Source organism: Vicugna pacos, chromosome 17 (genome assembly GCF_048564905.1).
Source record: "Vicugna pacos chromosome 17, VicPac4, whole genome shotgun sequence".
NCBI lineage: Eukaryota > Metazoa > Chordata > Mammalia > Artiodactyla > Camelidae > Vicugna > Vicugna pacos.
In genome coordinates, this window is record NC_133003.1 from 17188142 (window position 1) to 17208053 (window position 19912).

The 19912-nt window shown below is 45.0% G+C and overlaps 1 protein-coding gene across 6 annotated transcripts in view; it reads left to right on the forward strand.

Moving 5' to 3' along the window:
• The first annotated feature begins 7271 nt into the window (after positions 1-7271).
• The window catches only part of SNRK (SNF related kinase), a 75650-nt gene continuing 63009 nt past the window's right edge, over positions 7272-19912 (forward strand). The window contains exons 1-5 of one of the 6 annotated variants that reach the window (XM_072941081.1): positions 11627-11812; positions 12418-12689; positions 14684-14794; positions 18456-18519; positions 19547-19650. Coding sequence is in view for 1 of the 6 variants with exons in the window: in XM_072941086.1 (XP_072797187.1) it covers positions 19649-19650 (2 nt within the window). In the remaining 5 variants the exon portion in view is untranslated. Of the gene's footprint in view, positions 7465-7690; positions 7803-11626; positions 11813-12417; positions 12690-14683; positions 14795-17998; positions 18064-18455; positions 18520-19546; positions 19651-19912 lie in introns of those variants that run through there. The other 5 variants (XM_072941085.1, XM_072941082.1, XM_072941083.1 and 2 more) reach the window with 5 other exon arrangements.

A 19912-nucleotide genomic window follows, 5' to 3' on the forward strand; every position in this document is an offset into this window, starting at 1 on the left:
GGCCAGAATCACTGTACTGCAAAGGAAGATGGAACGAAAACATACAGAGAAGTTGTACATCCAGAGTTTCTGGGACCCTGTCCCATTCCCTGGCATCTGCATGGGGTCTGAGGGAAGCAGACCAAGGCAGTGCTGACCCTAAGTATTAAAACAAATCCTTACGTGCACCGTGTTTTCTTCCTTCATGCCTTTACCCTAGTGACATGTCTCTCTGAAGTGATCCATTTCATCTTAATATATGACTTGCTTTGGCCTCCAGGAGACCCACTAAAGGTGGTGGAATCATCTTCCATCCTGGTTCCCAAGAGTTCTCAGAACAGTGCAAGGAATGTTGTTCAGTTCTCTCTCAAGGGGCGGTGGAACATGTTATGCAAATTAAGCCCAGACAATTAGAAAACAAGTTATGCATATTAAACCCAGACATTGGAAATAAAGAACTCCCCCACCAATCAACTGATTTTTTTGGGGGGGGGATAACTAAATTCAGTGTATTTCTAGGAAAAAAATGGAACTTCCCCTCAGTGTTTTGGCTGATTTCGACCGAAGTTTTAAGGCATTAGATATTCAAAGAAATCAAATATAAAAAGTTAGAGTGAGGTTTATGTTTAGAATTAAGGTCAAGGCATCTCCAAAAGTCGCAGAATCAACAATGCTGTCGAGACAATAACACAGGGCTTGTATATGTATGACTGAAACATGATGCCATGCACCAGAAATTGAAACAACATTGTAAACTGACTATGCTTCAATTAAGAAAAAAAAAAAAAAAACAAAACCAAAACCCAGCTTGGAAGGGCTGTTCTTCCAGATTCCAAAGCTGAATTTCAAATATAAAGGATAAGCCCTTCTTATCCTGTTCTCCAGCGAGAGTGAGGTCTGGCAGAATAAATCATGTATCAGTGACCTGACACCGAGCAAAGGATCCCTGGGGCTCCAAGCATCTAAACTCACCTTTATCACCAGGGCTGTAAAGAGATGATGGGTGAAGGTAAAAGATAGCTACTAGCAGACGGTGGGTACGAGAGTCAACTAGATGATGTTAATCAATTGCAAAGTAGAAGACAAGACATTAAATATGAATGCCAGCAACAACTAATTATATGCCAGTCCTGTGTGCAGGACACGCTTCTCACCTTCCAGGCACAACATTACCTGTTAGGTGTCACCAAGCCCTTCTGTGCTTTCTTAATTAATCCCTGCAGCTCTGGGAACGAGTTCTAATACCTCCCCCGTTTAAAATCTGTCTGCAAATGTCCTCACACCACCCCTGCACAGGATGCTCTCAGATTCTCATCATTGAGGCCACAAATGTCGTTCACATCTCTCCCTGACTTTCCCATTTCTCTTGCCCACCACTGGTCAGACCTTTGTGTGGCTCAGCTGGACTCTTGCCCCGGCCCCTGCTGGTGGTTCTGTGCCCCAGTCTTTCTCCTCTCCCGCTGACAAGCTGACCCCCAACTGCCTTCCAAACTCAACCACGTTCCCCAGCCTGGCATCCTGAGCCCTCCTCCTTCCAGCCCAGTCCTCAGCCTCCTCACTTCCCCTGGCAATCCTTCAGGCACTCTCTTGTCCGGCCTTATACTTTCTGTCTAGTACTGCTTCTTTTAAAACTATTTTTATTATGGAACAGAACATAAAAATCCCACTTACGGTATAGAAAGTGACAAAAGAACATCACTCCCACCTTAGCAACGTGAACAGACATAATCTACAAAATCACACATTTTCTTGAGCCCATCAATGAGCTATGATCACCAGGACACCAGGTAAACTAAATTCCTATGCTGAGAAACCCCTTCGAGGAGATATAGGACAGAGCTGTCTCACATTTGGCTGATCACGGACAGAAGCAGTTGCCGTGGGCCACTTTAAAATATAGCACAAAACTATAAAAGGGCATGCAACAGACCTGTAGAGCTAAATGAATTGCTGGAGAATCTGTACAATCACCAACCAATTCAACAGATGGGTCATGACACTCCCTCCCCTCCTAAGAGGAGTAACCACTGGTCTTTGTGGTAAAAACTCCCTTCCTTTTCTTTATCCTTTCAGCGCTAAATGTGAGCCTCTAATCCCCATAGTTTAGTTTGTCATTTTAAACCTTTTTGAAAGATCATCTTCATCCACCAGCTTCCTTTACACTGCACATGAGATTCCACCATGTTGCATGTTGCTACAATTTAGGTCCAAGCATCTTGGTTCCTGACTCCTCCCACCTAGAATACATGTCCCCTCACTGTCCCACCTAGTCCCCACATCCACCCACCCCATTATCCTCCATCCTTGGAATTCAATACAAATGCCCCTTCCTCCTCCAAGAAACCCTCACCTTATAACCCCGTAGAGAAGCTGTCACACCTGCATGGAACTCCTCCAACCCTTAGGCTTCTCTCCCAGCTCTCTCACCTCCGTCACCCTGCACCGTGGTGACCTGTGCTACAATTTCAACCTGCTGTGGAATGTGTCCCCAAAGCCAAACTGCTGGACAATCTTACTTTTGTGGGATCCTGCAGGGTGCTTAGCACTCATCCAGAAACATGGTAGATGTTCAGTGAATTAAGTCTGCCTGCATAAAACAAAAGTAGCATGGACTCGTTGGGCCAGCACCTGGCAGTGCCCGGAAGCTGTTCTTATTGTGTGATATCCTCGCATGGGCTTGGAGATAAACGAGCTTCAGGAAGTAGATGCGAGACTGTGGTTTGTGCTGGGAGTTGCTTTGGGGAGTAAATCCTCCCCCTCCACGCCTTCAAACGTTTCCATTGTGTCTGTCTCCAGAGAAGTCATATGAGAACATCATCTGGCTCTTTGAGCTTCCTTATTACTTAGATGTGGGGTAAACAGTAGTTTCCGTCCTGGGTCTCTAGGATTACATGAGTTGGTCTGTTATCTCAGTTTGAGGGAAAACAGAACAACGTCTCTGACTTTGCATTTTGAGCAGTGGAAACAGGGAAGATGGTTTTGGTGCATCTTTGATGACCCATGGCAGAGAAAGAAGTGGTTGAGAAGTTTTAGAAAACCTGCCTCTTTGCTCTGAAATTGGGTGCAGAGAGGGACTGCCAGAGGTGTAGAAGCTGATCAGGAGCCTGAAACCCCTGTTTGGTCCCATGACAGTGGCCGTGAGGACTGGGTTTCTCTCCTGACGCTGGAGCAGAGTCCTCCAGGGGCCCCGTTGCCTAGTAGGTGCACTCTGTTTGGGACTCGTGTCCTTTATCTCTGGCATTGTTTGTACTCCATGCAGCAGTCTGGAAGCTAAAAACACCTGTAAGCGAGCAGGAGGAGGAGGAAAGGGGGAGGAGGGGGAGGAGGAGGAGGAACTTATCTCCCGCAAAAAGCTGAGCAATACAAAAGAACAGTTATTATTACAAAGCTATGAACAGTGATTACTGGTGGTGGATGGACTTACAGTGGGAAATGGAAGGGGGTGTCTTTCTTGAAAGAAAGGGTGAATTGCTTGAATTTTTTTGTATATATATATATATATATATATATATATATATATATATATATATTGAAATATAGTCAGTTTACAATGTGTCCATTTCTGGTGTACCGCATAATGCTCCAGTCATACATGTACATACACATATTCATTTTCATATTCTTCACATTAAGTCACTACAAGATATTGAATGTAGGTCCGTGTGCTATATAGTATTGCTTGAATTTTTTTTTATAGCAATGAAAATATTTGATAAAGGAAAACCCAGGAACAACATACAGGTGTGCTGTTGGTTTCTTAGCAAGCGTGAAGACATTCACCTCCAGGCTCTCCCGCCTCCCTATTCGGTGCTGTGTACCCACAGAAGCCAAGCACCCAATGTCTTTATCCCACCAGCAGCTTCGCCCCTTGCTGCCGATTTCCCCCGATCCCTCCCCTCTCTGCAGTGCTCTGCAAGAAAGACTTGACTTGCAGGTGCGAGAGAGAGCTCTTCTATCCTACCAAAACCTACCCCCACCATATTCCACTCCATCAGCTGAGTGACCTGCCTCAGCCCTCTGTCAAGTCTGATAGATGACTTCACGAGAAAGTATTAATGCCCAAGCTAATGCCTACATTTTCTGCATCATGACACAGGTTTTAAAGTGTTACATGCCTGTTTCACCGTTTTGCCTGATCCCACCTCTTGGACTATGTTTACAAAAAACCATCCAAACTGGGTAGAGTGGATACCGCTGCTTCCTCACCCAGATCCCTCCGCGATGCCAGAGCACTGTCCCCGCACCTGCTGGGACTTTCTGACCACCGACCGCCTTCCCAGAGCTGACTTCCTCGGGAGGTTGTGTGCCCCCCTCCACCACCCAGGGCAACCCTCAGCCTGTGAATGACGAGTTCTTTTGCCTCGATGAGGGATCAACTCTGTGATACAGTTCATGCTTCCCGAGGGATAAGGCGGAAACCAAGTCCGGTGGAAACCCTCCCTTGGCTCAGCCTCTTCCCCTACCCCGTCCTGCTCCCCTCCTTCCTGTCCTCAGATCCACCCTCAAGAAATCACAGTCACCAGAATCCCCTCAGGCTCTTCTTCTGGGGAACCAGATCTGAGATACAGGGAAAAGTTTTGCTCATGGCAAAGATTTATTACAGAGTCATAGAGACTATCAGAGATAAACTAAGCAGATGCTCGTCAGAGGGACAGCCTTGAGGAGGTGGCACTGGGATTGGAGGCTGTTCTTTTCACCAGAAGCCTTTTGCGTCCCTTTAATTCATTACTATGTGCTTGCATTACTGTGCTTAAAATATTTTAAATTAAAAACAAAAAAGAAACATCGATCCCATCTTCAAATTAAGTGATGCATTCGATGATCATCTGGACCTCATTTTAGAAGACTGGTTCAAAAATTCCTAAGTTTTGTCAGTCCGCGAATGAAATCCACACTCCAGGGGAATTTCTCTCTATTTCAAGAGAAAACTTCATATCGTTTTCTGCTGGCATTTGGCTGTTTACTGAAAGTAACTAAATCCCACATCAGAATAGAATGAAAGAAATTGGGGCCGTGACCATTTGTTGCTCAACTACAGGATACTGAGATTATTGTAGAACCATCCGATGTGGATGGGTCCCAATGAGCTTTTAAATTAAACGACGAGGAAGGAGAATTTGAGAATTAGGATCGTCATCTGAGCAGAAAGGCACTGGCCCTACAGGGACTGATCTAAAAGCAAGGCAGCTTCTGCCTCTGAATGGGGATAAAGCAGGGTTTGAGAGGAAAGCAAGGTGTTCACTGTGCAGTGGGCAGGGGACAGGGAGGTAGGGGACCCAGGTGCTGCCATGTGACCTAGCTGGCCTCGCTGTGCTGTGAGATGGGAATGCCAGCTGATGGAGGCCTGGAGAAAGGGACATGACGCACAGGGGGCAGCTCATAAGCCACTCATGCAACAGCTATTTGGTGCCCCCTCTGCGTGGGGACTGTGGGGAGTGAGGGGGACACAGTGGAGAGCGATGGAAAGAAATGAAGTTGAGGATCTTTGTTTGCAGGCAACAGAAACAGATTTCGTCTAACATCAGCAAAGCTGGATTTACTGAAGGGAGAATGAGCCACAGAATTACAAGAAGGTTACAAGACCAGCTTGGAAACAGGAAAGAAGGCAGCTCAGGCTGGAGGGGCCAAGAAGAAAGAACTACAGGAAGGGCCTAATAGCAGAAGAATGTGGTCAGTGCTGACAGAATAAAAAAAAAACCTCCAGCCATTCTTCCATCTCGTGTGTTCTAGAAGAAAGCATGACAGTGGCCAAGCCACACATCTGTCCCTGGCTGTGTGGGCATGATCACGGGAGGGAACAGCCTCTCACGTGGTGGGAGGTGGGGCTTCACTGGAGTTACTGTCCTAACTAGACCACACACACACTATGGTGGTTTCCCCACAAGGAAACTGAGATGCTTCTAAGATTGGGAGATAAGATCTAAGCTGTGATGTGGAGGATCAGTACAAGTCAGCCCAGCCCAGGGGACTGGCAGTGGAGGAATGTACTGGGCAGAGGGCACTGCCGAAGGCTGGAAGCTGTTCTGCCTGGAGCAGTTTTGGAAACGGTAAGAACGGTATCTCTCCATTTTACGTGGCTCCTTATGCTTAGAGGAGTAAAAGGGGAAATCAATATCTCCCTAGGCTGGGTGCAGAGCGTGAGGAGGTCTGCAGAGGCCAGCAGGGCTGCTCCTGCAGGGTGTTAGTGTTGAAGAGCTCTGGGAGGGGAAAGATTGCTCCCTGCAGCGGGTAGGAGGGGTCACAGAGCTAGAGGCAGCATGAGGTGGAAGGCTGTTGCTGTAATCCAGCAGAGGCAAGCCCAGAGCTGAAGGCGTGGGAAAATGAGGGTAGTGACTGAACAGACAAGGGCAGGCTTTGACCTAAACTAAAAGGGATCCCCACCGACAGTCGTTACATGTGCACAACGTGATAAAGCCTCTGGGTATTCCGCTGACATTTTAGCCACAACCGAGACACGCATGTTTGGTGAGGTCTCTTGTTCAGAGTGGATTTTAAAGACAGAAGGTCTGGGATTAAGACCCTCTGTGCTGCTGCTTCCTTGCTGTGTGGCCCTGCAGACCTCATTTCACAGCTCCAGGTTTCACCGAGGAGCCTTTCCTCATCTATCTACCTGTGCTGGACATCTGTGGTTTTACTACTCAGCATTTGTTATCCTCTGTCTAGTGAGAACTCTGAATTTTGTCTGGGGATCTTCTCTGTCTTCATTCTTCAGGAGTAGAGCTCTCCCCCAACCACTGCAACAATGATTGCTTCAAGGACAGACATACACCCTAAGCCAGTCCAATCAGAGCAAATCTTGGGAATTTTTGTGGAAGTCACTGGAAGAGTTTTCAACTCTTTCCCGTTGAGTGAAACCCTAAAGTTAGTCATTCTGCAGTCATCTAGCCTTCAACAGGGAGGGAGTCACAACATGGAGCTTAAGAATGAAGCCACAAATGGGTGGCAGAGCTGAGACAACAAATCCTAATGACACTCTTTCAGTCCCTGGATCAAGCTTGACCTGAAGTCAGATATACTCCTGGATTTTTTTTACTGCATGTAAATTCCTATTCATGTTGCTGGTTTCACCCAACAGGAAAATAGATAAGATCTGCTCTCAAATTACCACGTTGACCCCAGGGCTAGAGTTTGGTTGGTGATGTCTTTCAGATGGACTTGGTCCTCTAGGTCAGTTGACCCCCCTGGGTGTGTTCAGTAGTCAAAGCCCTCACACGCCCATGCTGGCCCACTGCAGCTGGCAGCAGGAAACAGGGGCGAGCCTAGCTGGCTACAGTGGGAGCGGCGTGGGAGGCTGTGCAGGCAGGCGGGCGCTGCGCCCGGCGGGAGATCCTGCAGCGGTGCCTTACCATCTCCGGCCCAGGACGCCGCGCACTACGACTGCTTCTCAGAGAGGTGTTTCTCCGCAAGAAAAGCTGTGGAGGTGTGTGACACTGCCTGGAAGGAAATGGGAGGTGCCAGGAGAGGCGTCTCCTTGGTGGCGTCCAGGTAGGGGCACAGAAAGACCTCTTTGTCTGGGGCAGTCATAAGGGGTGTGGACTTGGGGTGGGTGGGGGGTGGGGTGTGCTTGTGCCAGCCCCTCCCCAAATGAGCTCCTGACCCCCGCACGGGATCACCACCATCACGGCAAGCGTAGCTCTAACAACAAGCACCTGGCGCCCATCTGGTGGTGGTGGATTGCCTAAGACTTTGCCCCACACCCTGTACATGCCTCTTAGTAGCGCCCAGTGCGCAGGCGTAGGATCCAGGGCTGGGTTGAATTCGGGTAGCTCTGGAAGCTTGAGCTAGCGGCTTAAACTCCGTGCCTCGGTTTCCCCATCTGTCAGGTATGGATGATAACAGCACCGGCTTCGTAAGTTGTTTTGAGGATTGTGTGAATTAATACCTCTGGGGCTTTAGGGCGGGCTCTGGCTTGTAGTGAGGGCTGTGGGTCTGTGGGAGAAACATTTTGAACAAGGCTGTTTTGAGCTGGTTGGCAAGGCTAGGCCCTGGACCAGGTCTCCTGACTCCAGCTCTGCCTCTGCCTCAGCCAGGAACACCTGGGTGATGTTCATACACTCCAGTGCAGTTCATAGGGGCGCACCCACGCCCTCAGTAAAAGAAGCCTTCAGCAGAATCTCTGTCAGATGCTCCATCTAAGTCACTGGTTCAGGACCCATTGTCATTAAGTTTACTCGGAGCAAGGTTGTGTCCACGTTCCTGTACACCACATTTGCCGCTGCAAACAGCTAGAGAGCCAAACAGAGCTCACTGTGTGTCATGTGCTTGCTTAAAATCCTCCTAGAGCAGCACTGTTCAATAGAACTTTCTGTGACAATGGGAATGTTCTGTATCCACACTGTCCAATATGGTAGCTCCTAACCTGTGGCTGTTGAGCCCTTGAAATGTGGGGAGTGTGTCTGAGGAGTTGAATTTTTAAGTGTATTTTATTTCAGCTCACTAAAACTGAAATGGCCACGTATGGCTAGTTGGCTGCGTATGAGACAGTGGGGATCTAGAAAACCAAAGTCCCAGACATGTCCCAACCCTACCTGAGCAGCCTTCATTTTTTTTTTTTTGCCAGAATTCATTCAAACTGGGAATTCCAACCATAGCAAATGATTTACAACTCCCTAAACCTTGTGCCCACTTCACACCTCCGTGCCTTGGCATCTGCTCTTCTCCCTGCCTGGAATGTTCTCATCTCCTGCCCAAACATGCCTGCAAGCTGTCTGCCAGCCAGTCAGCGGTCCTTCAAGACACAGCTCCAGTGTTACTTCTACGATCAAGTTTTATCAGCCACCACCTGCCCCTCCCCACTCAGAACCAACCAGCCCTTCCTTTGTGGGCCTGGCACAGACATGTTCTGAGGCCCTTCCAGCACTTAGATGCTGGTGTGTTTCCCATCTGTGAGTAGAGGCAGCTCCAGGACAGAAGGTTCTGTATTGTACTCACCTCTGGGCCTCCAGTGCCTAGCATGGGGTTTGGCTCATATCAAGCAGACATCAGATGATGGCTGAAGAAATAAAATGGTTGTAAAAGCCACACGCCATAGTTCTGGCATCCAACTTCCTGTCCTATTTTACCCTAGTCACTTTTTGGGGACTTCTCTTTGTGTGTGGCCTTGGGAGTTAGAGGCAAGTCAAAAGGGAAGACTTTTTGAAAAGTTGAAGTATAGTTATTTACAATATTGTGTTAGTTTCAGGTATACAGCAAAAGGATTCAGTATTTTCCATTATAGATTATTACAAGATATTGAATACAGTTCCTGGTGTTATACAGTAAATCCTTGCTGCTTGTCTATTTTATGTATAAAAGTTTGTATCTGCTAATTCCAAACTCCTAATTTATCCCTCCCCCTTTCTCCCTTTGGTAACCATAAGTTTGTTTTCTATGTCAGTGAGTCTGTTTCTATTTTGTAAGTAAGTTCATTTGTGTCATTTTTTTTTACATTCCACACATAAGTGATATTGTATGATATTTGTCTTTCTCTGTCTGACTTCACTCAGCATGAATATCTCTAGGTCCTTCCATGTTGCTGCAAATGGCATTATTTCATTCTTTTTAATGGCTGAGTAGTATTCCATTATATCTTTATCTATATCTATATCTCCACATCTTCTTTTTTTAAACATTTTTTATTGATTTATAATCATTTTACAATGTTGTGTCAAATTCCAGTGTTCAGCACAATTTTTCAGTCATTCATGGACATATACACACTCATTGTCACATTTTTTTTCTGTGAGTTATCATAACATTTTGTCTATATTTCCCTGTGCTTTACAGTGTAATCTTGTTTATCTATTCTACAATTTTGAAATCCCAGTCTACCCCTTCCCACCCTCCACCCCCCTGGTAACCACAAGTCTGTATTCTCTGTCTGTGAGTCTATTTCTGTCCTGTATTTATGCTTTGTTTTTGTTTGTTTGTTTTTTTTTGTTTTTCTTTTTTAGATTCCACATATGAGCAATCTCATATGGTATTTTTCTTTCTCTTTCTGGCTTACTTCACTTAGAATGACATTCTCCAGGAGCATCCATGTTGCTGCAAATGGCATTATGTTGTTGGTTTTTATGGCTGAGTAGTATTCCATTGTATAAATATACCACATCTTCTTTATCCAGTCACCTGTTGATGGACATTTAGGCTGTTTCCATGTTTTGGCTATTGTAAATAGTGCTGCTATGAACATTGGGGTGCAGGTGTCATCCTGAAGTAAATTTCCTTCTGGATACAAGCCCAGGAGTGGGATTCCTGGGTCATATGGTAAGTCTATTCCTAGTCTTTTGAGGAATCTCCACACTGTTTTCCACAGTGGCTGCACCAAACTGCATTCCCACCAGCAGTGTAGGAGGGTTCCCCTTTCTCCACAGCCTCTCCAGCATTTGTCATTTGTGGATTTTTGAATGACGGCCATTCTGACTGGTGTGAGGTGATACCTCATTGTAGTTTTGATTTGCATTTCTCTGATAATTAGTGATATTGAGCATTTTTTCATGTGCTTTTTGATCATTTGTATGTCTTCCTTGGAGAATTGCTTGTTTAGGTCTTCTGCCCATTTTTGGATTGGGTTGTTTATTTTTTTCTTATTGAGTCGTATGAGCTGCTATGTATTTTGGAGATCAAGCCTTTGTCGGTTTCACTTGCAAAAATTTTCTCCCATTCCGTAGGTTTTCTTCTTGTTTTACTTCTGGTTTCCTTTGCTGTGCAGAAGCTTGTAAGTTTCATTAGGTCCCATTTGTTTATTCTTGCTTTTATTTCTTCTAGGAGAAAAATTTTGAAATGTATGTCAGATAATGTTTTGCCTATGTTTTCCTCTAGGAGGTTTATTGTATCTTGTCTTATGTTTAAGTCTTTAATCCATTTTGAGTTGATTTTTGTATATGGTGTAAGGGAGTGTTCTAGCTTCATTGTTTTACATGCTGCTGTCCAGTTTTCCCAACACCATTTGCTGAAGAGACTGTCTTTATTCCATTGTATATTCTTGCCTCCTTTGTCAAAGATTAATTGATCCCAAGTGTGAATATATCATGTCTTCTTTATCCATCCTTCTGTTGATGGACACTTAGGTTACTTTTGTGTCTTGGCTGTTGTAAATAGTGATGGTGTGAACATTGGGGTGCATGTATTGTTTTCAATTAGAGTTCCCTCTGGATATATGCCCAGGAGTGGGATTGCTGGATCATATGTTAACTCTATTTTCAGTTTTTTAAGAAACCACCATACTGTTTTCCATAGTGGCTGCATGAAATTACATTTCATGGGAGATCTTTTCCCTGCCCAGGCCAGTCCTTCTAGAGACTGACGAGAGGGTGGGGAATGCAGTGAGGCCAGGGCAGACAGAGGTCGCAGCCATCACAGCAGCAGCACACAGGCCATACCAGTCCTGATGCCCAGCCCACCAGAGTTCTGAGATTGATTCTCCAGTCTCCTGGCTAACTTGTGAGCTCCTCATGGCCTTCCAAACATTTGCTGGGAGAGCTGGCTGGTTCTTGGTAGTTGGCCACCAACTGACCCTTAGCAGCAGTCATACAGAGAAGCTTCCAGGTCTGCAGAGTCCTGCAGGAGGACAGGGTGTGTCCTTCTGTGATGCGACTCAATGGGTGACAGGCCTGAGCTGTCACAATGACAAAGCTGAGGTTGAAGCCAGAGCCTAAGACCCCCTCCACCAGCAGGCAGCTGAAGAAGACCTACCTGGCACTGGAGGGAGGTGTAGCTGACCGTGCCAGGACCTGACCAGGCGCTTGGCCCATGCCAGGAGGGCAAAGCACCACCCACTCCAGCCAGAGCGACTGGGATTGCTGGGTGGCTACATGCTGGGCCATCCTGGGCGCTGAGGGAGAGGAGACCCCAGGTGATGCTGAAGGATTGTTTTGATAGGGATTGGGAAACTAAGGGCCATGGTGAGGGCTTTGGGGTGTTATTGGCAAGTTTTATGGTTGGGTTTCTAGTCTCTTAAGTCAACCTCCCTTCAAAGACACTGTAAACTGAGAACTTCATTCATCCGTTCCATCCAGTTTATGAAGGGCCTCGTCCTTCGCACAGGGACCAGGCCAGCACTCTTTCCCACACCAGGGCCTTTGCCCAAGCTGTGGCTCCTGCTTGGATTGCTCTTTTTGCCTTGTCTGAACAGCTTCCACCCATCATTCACACTTACTTTAAATGTCACTTCCCTACGGACACCCTCCTGGACACCCAGGTTAGGTCTCCTGGACTCTGGTATTTCATCTGACAGCATGTATCAGAGCTCTCATTGTGTAGTTATTGGTGGGGATATTTGAAGAAAGCCTCTCTCTTTTTTTTTTTAAGGATACTTTTTTTGGGGGGGGGGAGTTAATTAGGTTTGTTTGTTTATTTAAATGGAGGGACTAGGGATTGAACCCAGGACCTTGTGTATGCTAAGCATGTGCTCTCCCGCTGAGCCATACCCTCCCCACAAGAAAGTCTCTCTTCTTGCAGCAACAGGCTCCGTGAGGGCAGGGACAGTGTCTGTCCTGTTCATAGATGCATCCTCAGTGCTGCCCAGTGCAGTGTCTAACACTCGAGAAATATTTGTTGAATGAACAAAGGAGGAGAGACAAAGAAGAAGGAAGGAAGAAAGACAAGAGTACAGTATTCCTGCTGGCTCTCTGGGTGCCCACAGTATGATATTTGACCCCAATTATGCTCTTTGCCTTTGAAAATGGAAATAATAAGTAACCTCTCCAGCCATGCACTTGGGGCCAAGCAAGGTAAAGACTATGTCCTCTATAACCTCACAATGACCCCCCGTAGGATGAATTTTCCAGGGTTCTGGACAAAGGCAACTCAAAATAAACTCCCTGCTGCTACATCTCAATGTTCAAGTCCCCTCAAAATTCATATGTTGAACCCCTACTGCCTACTGCTTGAGGTGATGATATTAGCAGGTGGGACCTTTGGGAGTTGGTTAGATCATGAGAGTGGAGCCCTCACGAGTGGGGTTAGTGCCCTTATAACGGAAGCTCAGGGAGCTCCCTAGTGCCTTCCTCTGTGTGATGATACAAAGATAGATCTGTGACCTGGAAGAGGGCCCTCATCTGACCGTGCTGCCACCCTGATCTTGGACTTCTAGCCTCCAGAACTATGGACAATACATTTCTGCTGTTGATAAGTTACTTAGTCTATGATGTTTTGTAGCAGCCTGGATGGACTAAAACACCTACCATTTTACATTGAAGACAGGAGAGTTGCAGATAACTGATGCTTTATTCTGCAGCTCCAAAAATACCAAATAATATTTTATTATTATTATTATTATTATTATTATTATTATTATTATTATTATTATTATTATTTTGGCAGGGGGGAGGTAATTAGTTTTTATTACTTATTTTTAGAGGCGGTACTGGGGATGGAACTCAGGACCTTCTGCATGCACTCTACCAGTTGAGCTATACCTTCCCCCCTCTCAAATAATACAAATGAAGTATTATCTAATTGGCATTTTTCACATTCCACCTGGAAGATTAGAGACATAAAAACTGAGCCCTGAGTCCACCCAATGACATATTCTGGACGGGGTCCTGGGCCAGAAAAAGGACACTAGTAGAAAAACTGGGGATATCTGAATAGTCTTTGTAGTTCAGCTAACAGTATTGTACCAATGTTAATTTCTTAGTTTTGATGAATGTTCCATAGTTACCTAGATGTTAACATAAGCAAAAAAAAAATTTTTTTTTTTGGTCTCTTGGGTGAGACTGTGCCTGGGCCTCAGTATTTCAACCTGTACTCTGTGAAGTTTCTGGGACATGGAATAAAAAGACATGGACCTCACACACCTCCTCTGAGCAGATCTCTCCCATAGTTCTCTCGGCTTAGCACAGTATATATTGAATTTAAAAACAGTCCCAGTCTTCAGCCTGGTAGGAGCACAACTGCACATAGTCTTTTTTTCCCCTTGGACACTTTTACAGAGAGAAAATGTGTGAATTTTCTTGATGAGCAAACAGCTAAAAGTGTTTAGGACAGGTCTATCATTTTTTTTTCTGGTGGCAAGACACCCTAAACTAAATTCATTAGCAGCTCTTCTATTTGGGATTTTAAAATATTCTCTGACCTATATAAATTCCTTGTTATGTCCTCTACTAATATAAGAAAATTAACTGACATATGCTGTGGCTTTCAGAACAAAGCAGCAGCATAATATAACAAAAAGAAAGGGGGCTTAGAGGCTGTCATTTGAGGTTGCAGACCTCAAAATCCATGCTCTACCCATGTTTCTACTCCTCCTAAGAAATGTTCTAAATGTCTCTAAATTTGTGAAGGGTAGATACTGCTCTTTAGCCTTGAGTCAAGCTCTTAGTTCTACATGTGTATGTCATTTAATTATTTCTATATTTCCCCAACTTCTAGAAAATATTAGAAGATCACAGGATAGTTGAGCTATGTCTTATGAACCAGTAACTCTAATGAGTCATGCAGGCTGAACTGGTGACCACCGACTCAGGTGAATCAGTTCACTTCTCTGTTTCTCTGTTTTCTTTCCCCCAAATACATGGGACACAGTATGCCCATAGGATCATTCATTTGGAAGATATTTACTGCCCTCTTACTCTGTGCTGTGGACCAGCCTGAGAGGCTGGAGCTGCAGTGGTGGACAGAGTACCTGAGGTTCTTGCCTTCATGGAACTGAAATATTGGGAGAATCTGGAAGCTTTGCAGAGGCAAAAACTCAGTCAAAAGCAATATACATTTCTGTTTACAGAGACGTTCTTTTTTCCTTCCGTCTCTAAAACCAATGTTCTTGTGGACTGTGCTGTGTATTGGCATTTTTTCAAGACACCTTGGCAGCAAAGGAGCAGTAACCTCCTGAAAGGTAAGACCTGGCTTAGACTTTCATGTTCCCAGTGCTTAGGATGATGGAACAGTTGGCTTTGAGCCCCGATCATGGTCCTCAACCCTAGAGTCCCTAAACTTTCTCCTTTTCTATATGGCCATTCAGCTGGGGCAGATTATTGTGGGCATTGAGTATTCAATGAGAGAGATACTGAAACTGATCTTTTCCTACCAGAACTAACAATGAGTGAATCTGTTGAAAGATTCCATTTTTAATGTAAATTATTTGAACTGTTTAGTCCTGAGTTTATAGACATTTGGAGACAGTCCATGGTGGCAAGACACCATGGGGAGTATTAGAAACAAAGAAAAGTCTCTCCTGCAGGTGGGCTGGGTGTACTAGCTGAGTATGAACCTCTGGCCAAAGGCCAGCTCAGAGTGGTCAGCAAGGCTCAGAGAAAAGCAAGGTAATTTTCAGTGAGGAGTGGATTTGCCATGCACGCCTCAGTGGATGCCCATGACTTTGGGGCCCAAACTCAGGAAACACGGAAAATATTTCCTGGTTTCCTTTTCTTGACTCAGCAGATAAAGGAAGAGTCAATCGTTCTAAAAACATGAGTGCTAAGGGTTGTGTGTGTTGTTGTTAGAAACACCACCTTGTTGTCTGTGGTGTAGAATTACTTACAATCTCTCCTGTCTAAAGCAAAATTGGGTAATGTCTTCTAGAAAGATATGAAAGTGTCATGGCATAGAATACTATGGATTTGTTGTGAGAATTGCGGTTGGGGGAGGGTTGGAAATGGCACATTTGACGCTGGTAGAGGAAGGATCCTCCCATAGAGAGGAAGGCTTCTGGCAGGGGGATAAATTAGGAGTTTGGGATTAGCAGCTACAGACTGCTGTATATAAAATAGATAAACAACAAGATCCTATGGTATAACACAGGGAACTATAGGCAATACCTTATGATAACCTGTAACGAAAACAAATACGAAAAAGGATGTATGTGTACAAATATATATGACTGAATTACTGTGCTGTACACCAGAAAGTAGCACAACATTGTAAATTAATTTAAAAAAAGAAGAAGACTAGAAAGACTTCTGGAATCAGAAATGAGATTCAGAAGTAGTACTGGGTTAGGAATCCGAAGGTGTAAGTTCTCAAGAATGATTCTGATTCTGAAAAATTGCAGCCCTAGCCCAGAAACTTCAACCCTTGGGGTGTCAGACTCCACAGATGTAAAACATAGTGGATTGGGTTCTGTTCATGCATTTTGCAGAGATTTATTGAGCACCTACTCCGTGTTAATACCACCCTATTCTAGAGAGAACAGTGGGAACCGATTCTCGGTCCTTGGCCGAGTGAGGGTGGGAGCACGGCTCACAGTCTGGTGGGAGAGAATGGACAAGTTATTGGGTGTCAGTGGCAAAAGCAAAGTGCTCTTGGGAACTTGCGAGAACAGAGGGGACCATCCTGGGAGGCCCAGGGGTGGACATGAACATGGAAGTTGTGCTGGGCGGGACTAGCATCTCTTAAGTACCCCGGAAACACGATGCTTTAACACACAGATACATGACTACTTTATATCCTAGTTTAGTGATTGTAGCATTTGTTTTCGCTTTTATGAAAGTAACTCCATGAAGGAAGGAAATAGAATTCAGGGACTTTGACAGGATTTTCCCTTTTTTTAAAATTGCTTTCTCATTTTGTTGCTATTGGCATCTGGAATGCAGGAAAATCCAATTAAAACAATTATTTAAAAAATATTTTATGCAAAATGTGCAACCATACATAGAAGTGAAGGGAAGAACACAACGAACCACTTTGTGGATCACCTGATTTTGTTTCCCCTGTACCCTCCCCTGCCCCACCCATGCACAGTATTTGGCTTTTGCTAGAATTTTTTTTTTAATTTTCTTGAAGTATAGTTGATTTACAATGTGAGTTTCAAGTGTACAGCAAAGTGATTCAGTTATACATATTCGCTTGAATATCTTTAAAGCAAAATCCAGGCACCATTTCATTTCAGCCATACATATTTCAGTAGGTAAACTACCAGGGAAGAACTTTTTAAAAGACCATAATCACAGTGCCATTATCATGTGATATAGTGCCCAGAACATACCACATTTTCCTCATGAACTCAATATTTTTACAGTTGTTTCATTCAAATCAGGATCCAAACAAGACTGACATACAGTATTTTACTGAAAGGACTTTTCCGTCTCTTTTGCTCTGTAATAGTTCTTTCTCCCTTCCCTGTTGTTTTATGAGGAGGGGGAGAAATGAGTCATTTGTCCAGCAGAATCTTCTACATTCTGGATTTGGCTGATAGTTTCCTCCTGGTGTTTTTAGCTTGTTCTCCTGTTTTCCTGTAAACTGGATTAGACTTTTGTTTAAATTTGGGGGGGGGGGCTAGAAAACTTCACAGGAGATGCTGTGTACTTTCTGATGTATTACATCATGGGCACACTGTGTCTGACTGTCTCATTTTTAGAGGTGTAAAAATTGATCAGCATGGGTTCAGATGTTATCAGCATGGTCCATCCAGAGATCCCTGTCGATCTTTCAGCTAGTAGTTATTGATGGTTGTTGCCTACATTCTTTATTTCATCAGGTGCTCCAAAGTGGTGGTTTTCTAATTCTGTTATTTTTCCTGTCTTTATTAGTCGGAATTCTTCTGTTGAGAACTGCTTATCATCTCTTTGGTTATTCTGAAACAGTTCAAACAAAGAAGGCAGGATAAATGCTGATTTTTTTTCCCTTTATCCATTTGCGGACGGGGGCTTTTTTTCTGGTGAGGGGAGAGAATTAGGTTTATTTATTTTAGACGAGGTACTGGAGATTGAACCCAGGACCTTGTGCATGCTAAGCATGCGCTCTGCCACTTAAGCTATACCGTCCCCTCCCCTTTACCCATTTTAACTCATTTTAATCCATTGTAGCCATTGTTTTTTGATGCTCAGATTGTCCCCTCGTTGGCCAAAGTCCCTTCAAGTTGGCTTCTGTGTGTTTTGATTTGATGCAGGTAGGATTTGATACCTCCTAGCTTTTGAGAATAAGCGTCCACAGCTACGGTCTGATGTAGTAACTAGATTGGGAAATACTCACCAGCCTTCTCTCCCTTTTTTCCTTTTTTCCCTATCCATGACAAGTAGTGGTTTATACTAGTTGTGAGTTAGGAATGTTTTCCGCTCTAAGTAAGCGTAAAGAACAAACAGAGTTTTCATTTTTTTCACAGAAGTCTGGAGCAGGCAGCTGTTAGCATTTGTTCAGCAGCTTCTGGGGTCCAGAGCCAGCATCGTGGTGATTCTCTTGGCCTCTCCCTCATGGTTGCAAGATGGCAGCTCCTGTTCCGGGCATCATGCCCACAGTCAGGGCAGGAAGAGAGGGGAAGGCCAGAGCCAGATGCAGCTGTCCCTTTATATCAGAAAAGCAAAAGCTTTTCCCAAACCACCCTCACTCTCAGCTGAATTCCACCCAGATCTCACTGGCCAGACTGGATTGTATGGCCATTTCTACTTGGAAGGGAGGCCAGGAAGAGAGCAATTTATTTGCTGGTCTCTATAGTCTAGGAAGGCAAGGGAGTAGGGGTTGGAGGTGGAATCTAGGGCTACTCTTTCTGGGAGAGTGGTCTTGAGTCATGAATCAACTTTCCCCATTTTGCTTTTATTTCGATTTTTCATGTTCATTTGAAGTCTAACACTCCTTGATGTGGAAGCAGAGTGGGACAACTACAAAGCACTGTGAGCCGGAAATGCGGTAAGTTTTATTTGCAAGAATGCCCTAAGGAAATAAGCATTTGCCATTTTGACAGTCATGCCCTGACGGTTCAGGTTGGCTCTGTTCAGTTATCAGATGCTAACTCCTGGACCAGGGTCTGCGCTGCTAAGTGTCCTGTTGCCTCCTGGGTGCAGGGGGACCTTCCTGAAGACAGATACTGCATTTGAGCTGTAGTGATTCCCTTTGATGCCAGACTACTTGTGGTCACAGTTTCACCAGAGGCTACCCAACCTTCACGCCATTAGAGCCAAGAGCAGCACTAGCCTTCCGCCAGCACCCTGTGCTGATGTTAAAACACGAGCTTATTCTGTACTGACTGATACACGGCCACCGCCTGGAGTCTCAGAGTCCTGCTGCCTTGGTCATCCTGGCTCCTTTTTGAGGAACCCACACCCCCTGCACAAGACCTCCTTACATTCCAGCAACTGAGAGCTAAGCCCAGCCTACTGGGGGCCCTAAGACCCTTCTCTGGCCAACACTAGGGCCATCCTTTCTGTGTCTGTACATTTAGTGGTCACGTAGCTCTGATTTTAAAATAGTTTGAATCTCTTCTGTGGGAGAGAACTCATGATTATTCCCACTGGCCATTTCTCTTGACTGTCTGTGGGTGAAGGGCCAACGGGTAGTTAGCAATAACCAGCTCAGGGAAGAGAGGAGGCTAATTCCATCACTGACTGTTTTGGTTTCCTCAAGGCTACGTTACCTGTTAGAAAATTTGAGCTACTCTGTTACTGTTTTTTGTTTTTTGTTTTTCCCCAATATTTTTGCTGCAAGTGAAAGAAGCCAGACACAAAAGAACACACTTTGTAAGATTCCATTTATGTGAAGTTGAAAAGGAGGATACACTATGTTACAGGAAGTCAGTGGTGGTTACCTCGAGGGGGCTACTGAGAGGCAAGGGGCACAAGAAGGCTTCTGGGGGGCTGGTCTTGTTCTTTTCTGTGGCCTGTGTGTTGAAACTGCCAGTCAGTACCCCAATAGCCATTCTCTTCTTTTCTCATCTCAGAACCCTGACTTCCTTGGGGTGATATGAGACAAGCTGAAAACCACATTTCCCAGTCGACTCTGGAACTTGGGCTGGTCCTATGACACCCTTCTGGCCAGTGAGATGTAAGTGAAAGTTGATGGGACTTCCAGGAATCTCCTTCAGGTGGGCAGGCTCTGTGGGCCATGTCCTTGACCCTTCCAAAGTGCCCTGAGTATATGGTGCCCTCAGCCTTGGCCATCCCAAATGTCCATTCATGTGCTTTTACGTAAAATCCCCCTGCCCCATGTTGCATCTTTTGTAGTTTGATTCACTCCTTCAATAAATAATTACTGAACACTTACTACAAGCTGGGTGTGTGCTGATCAGGTGTGTTACAGCTTCAGA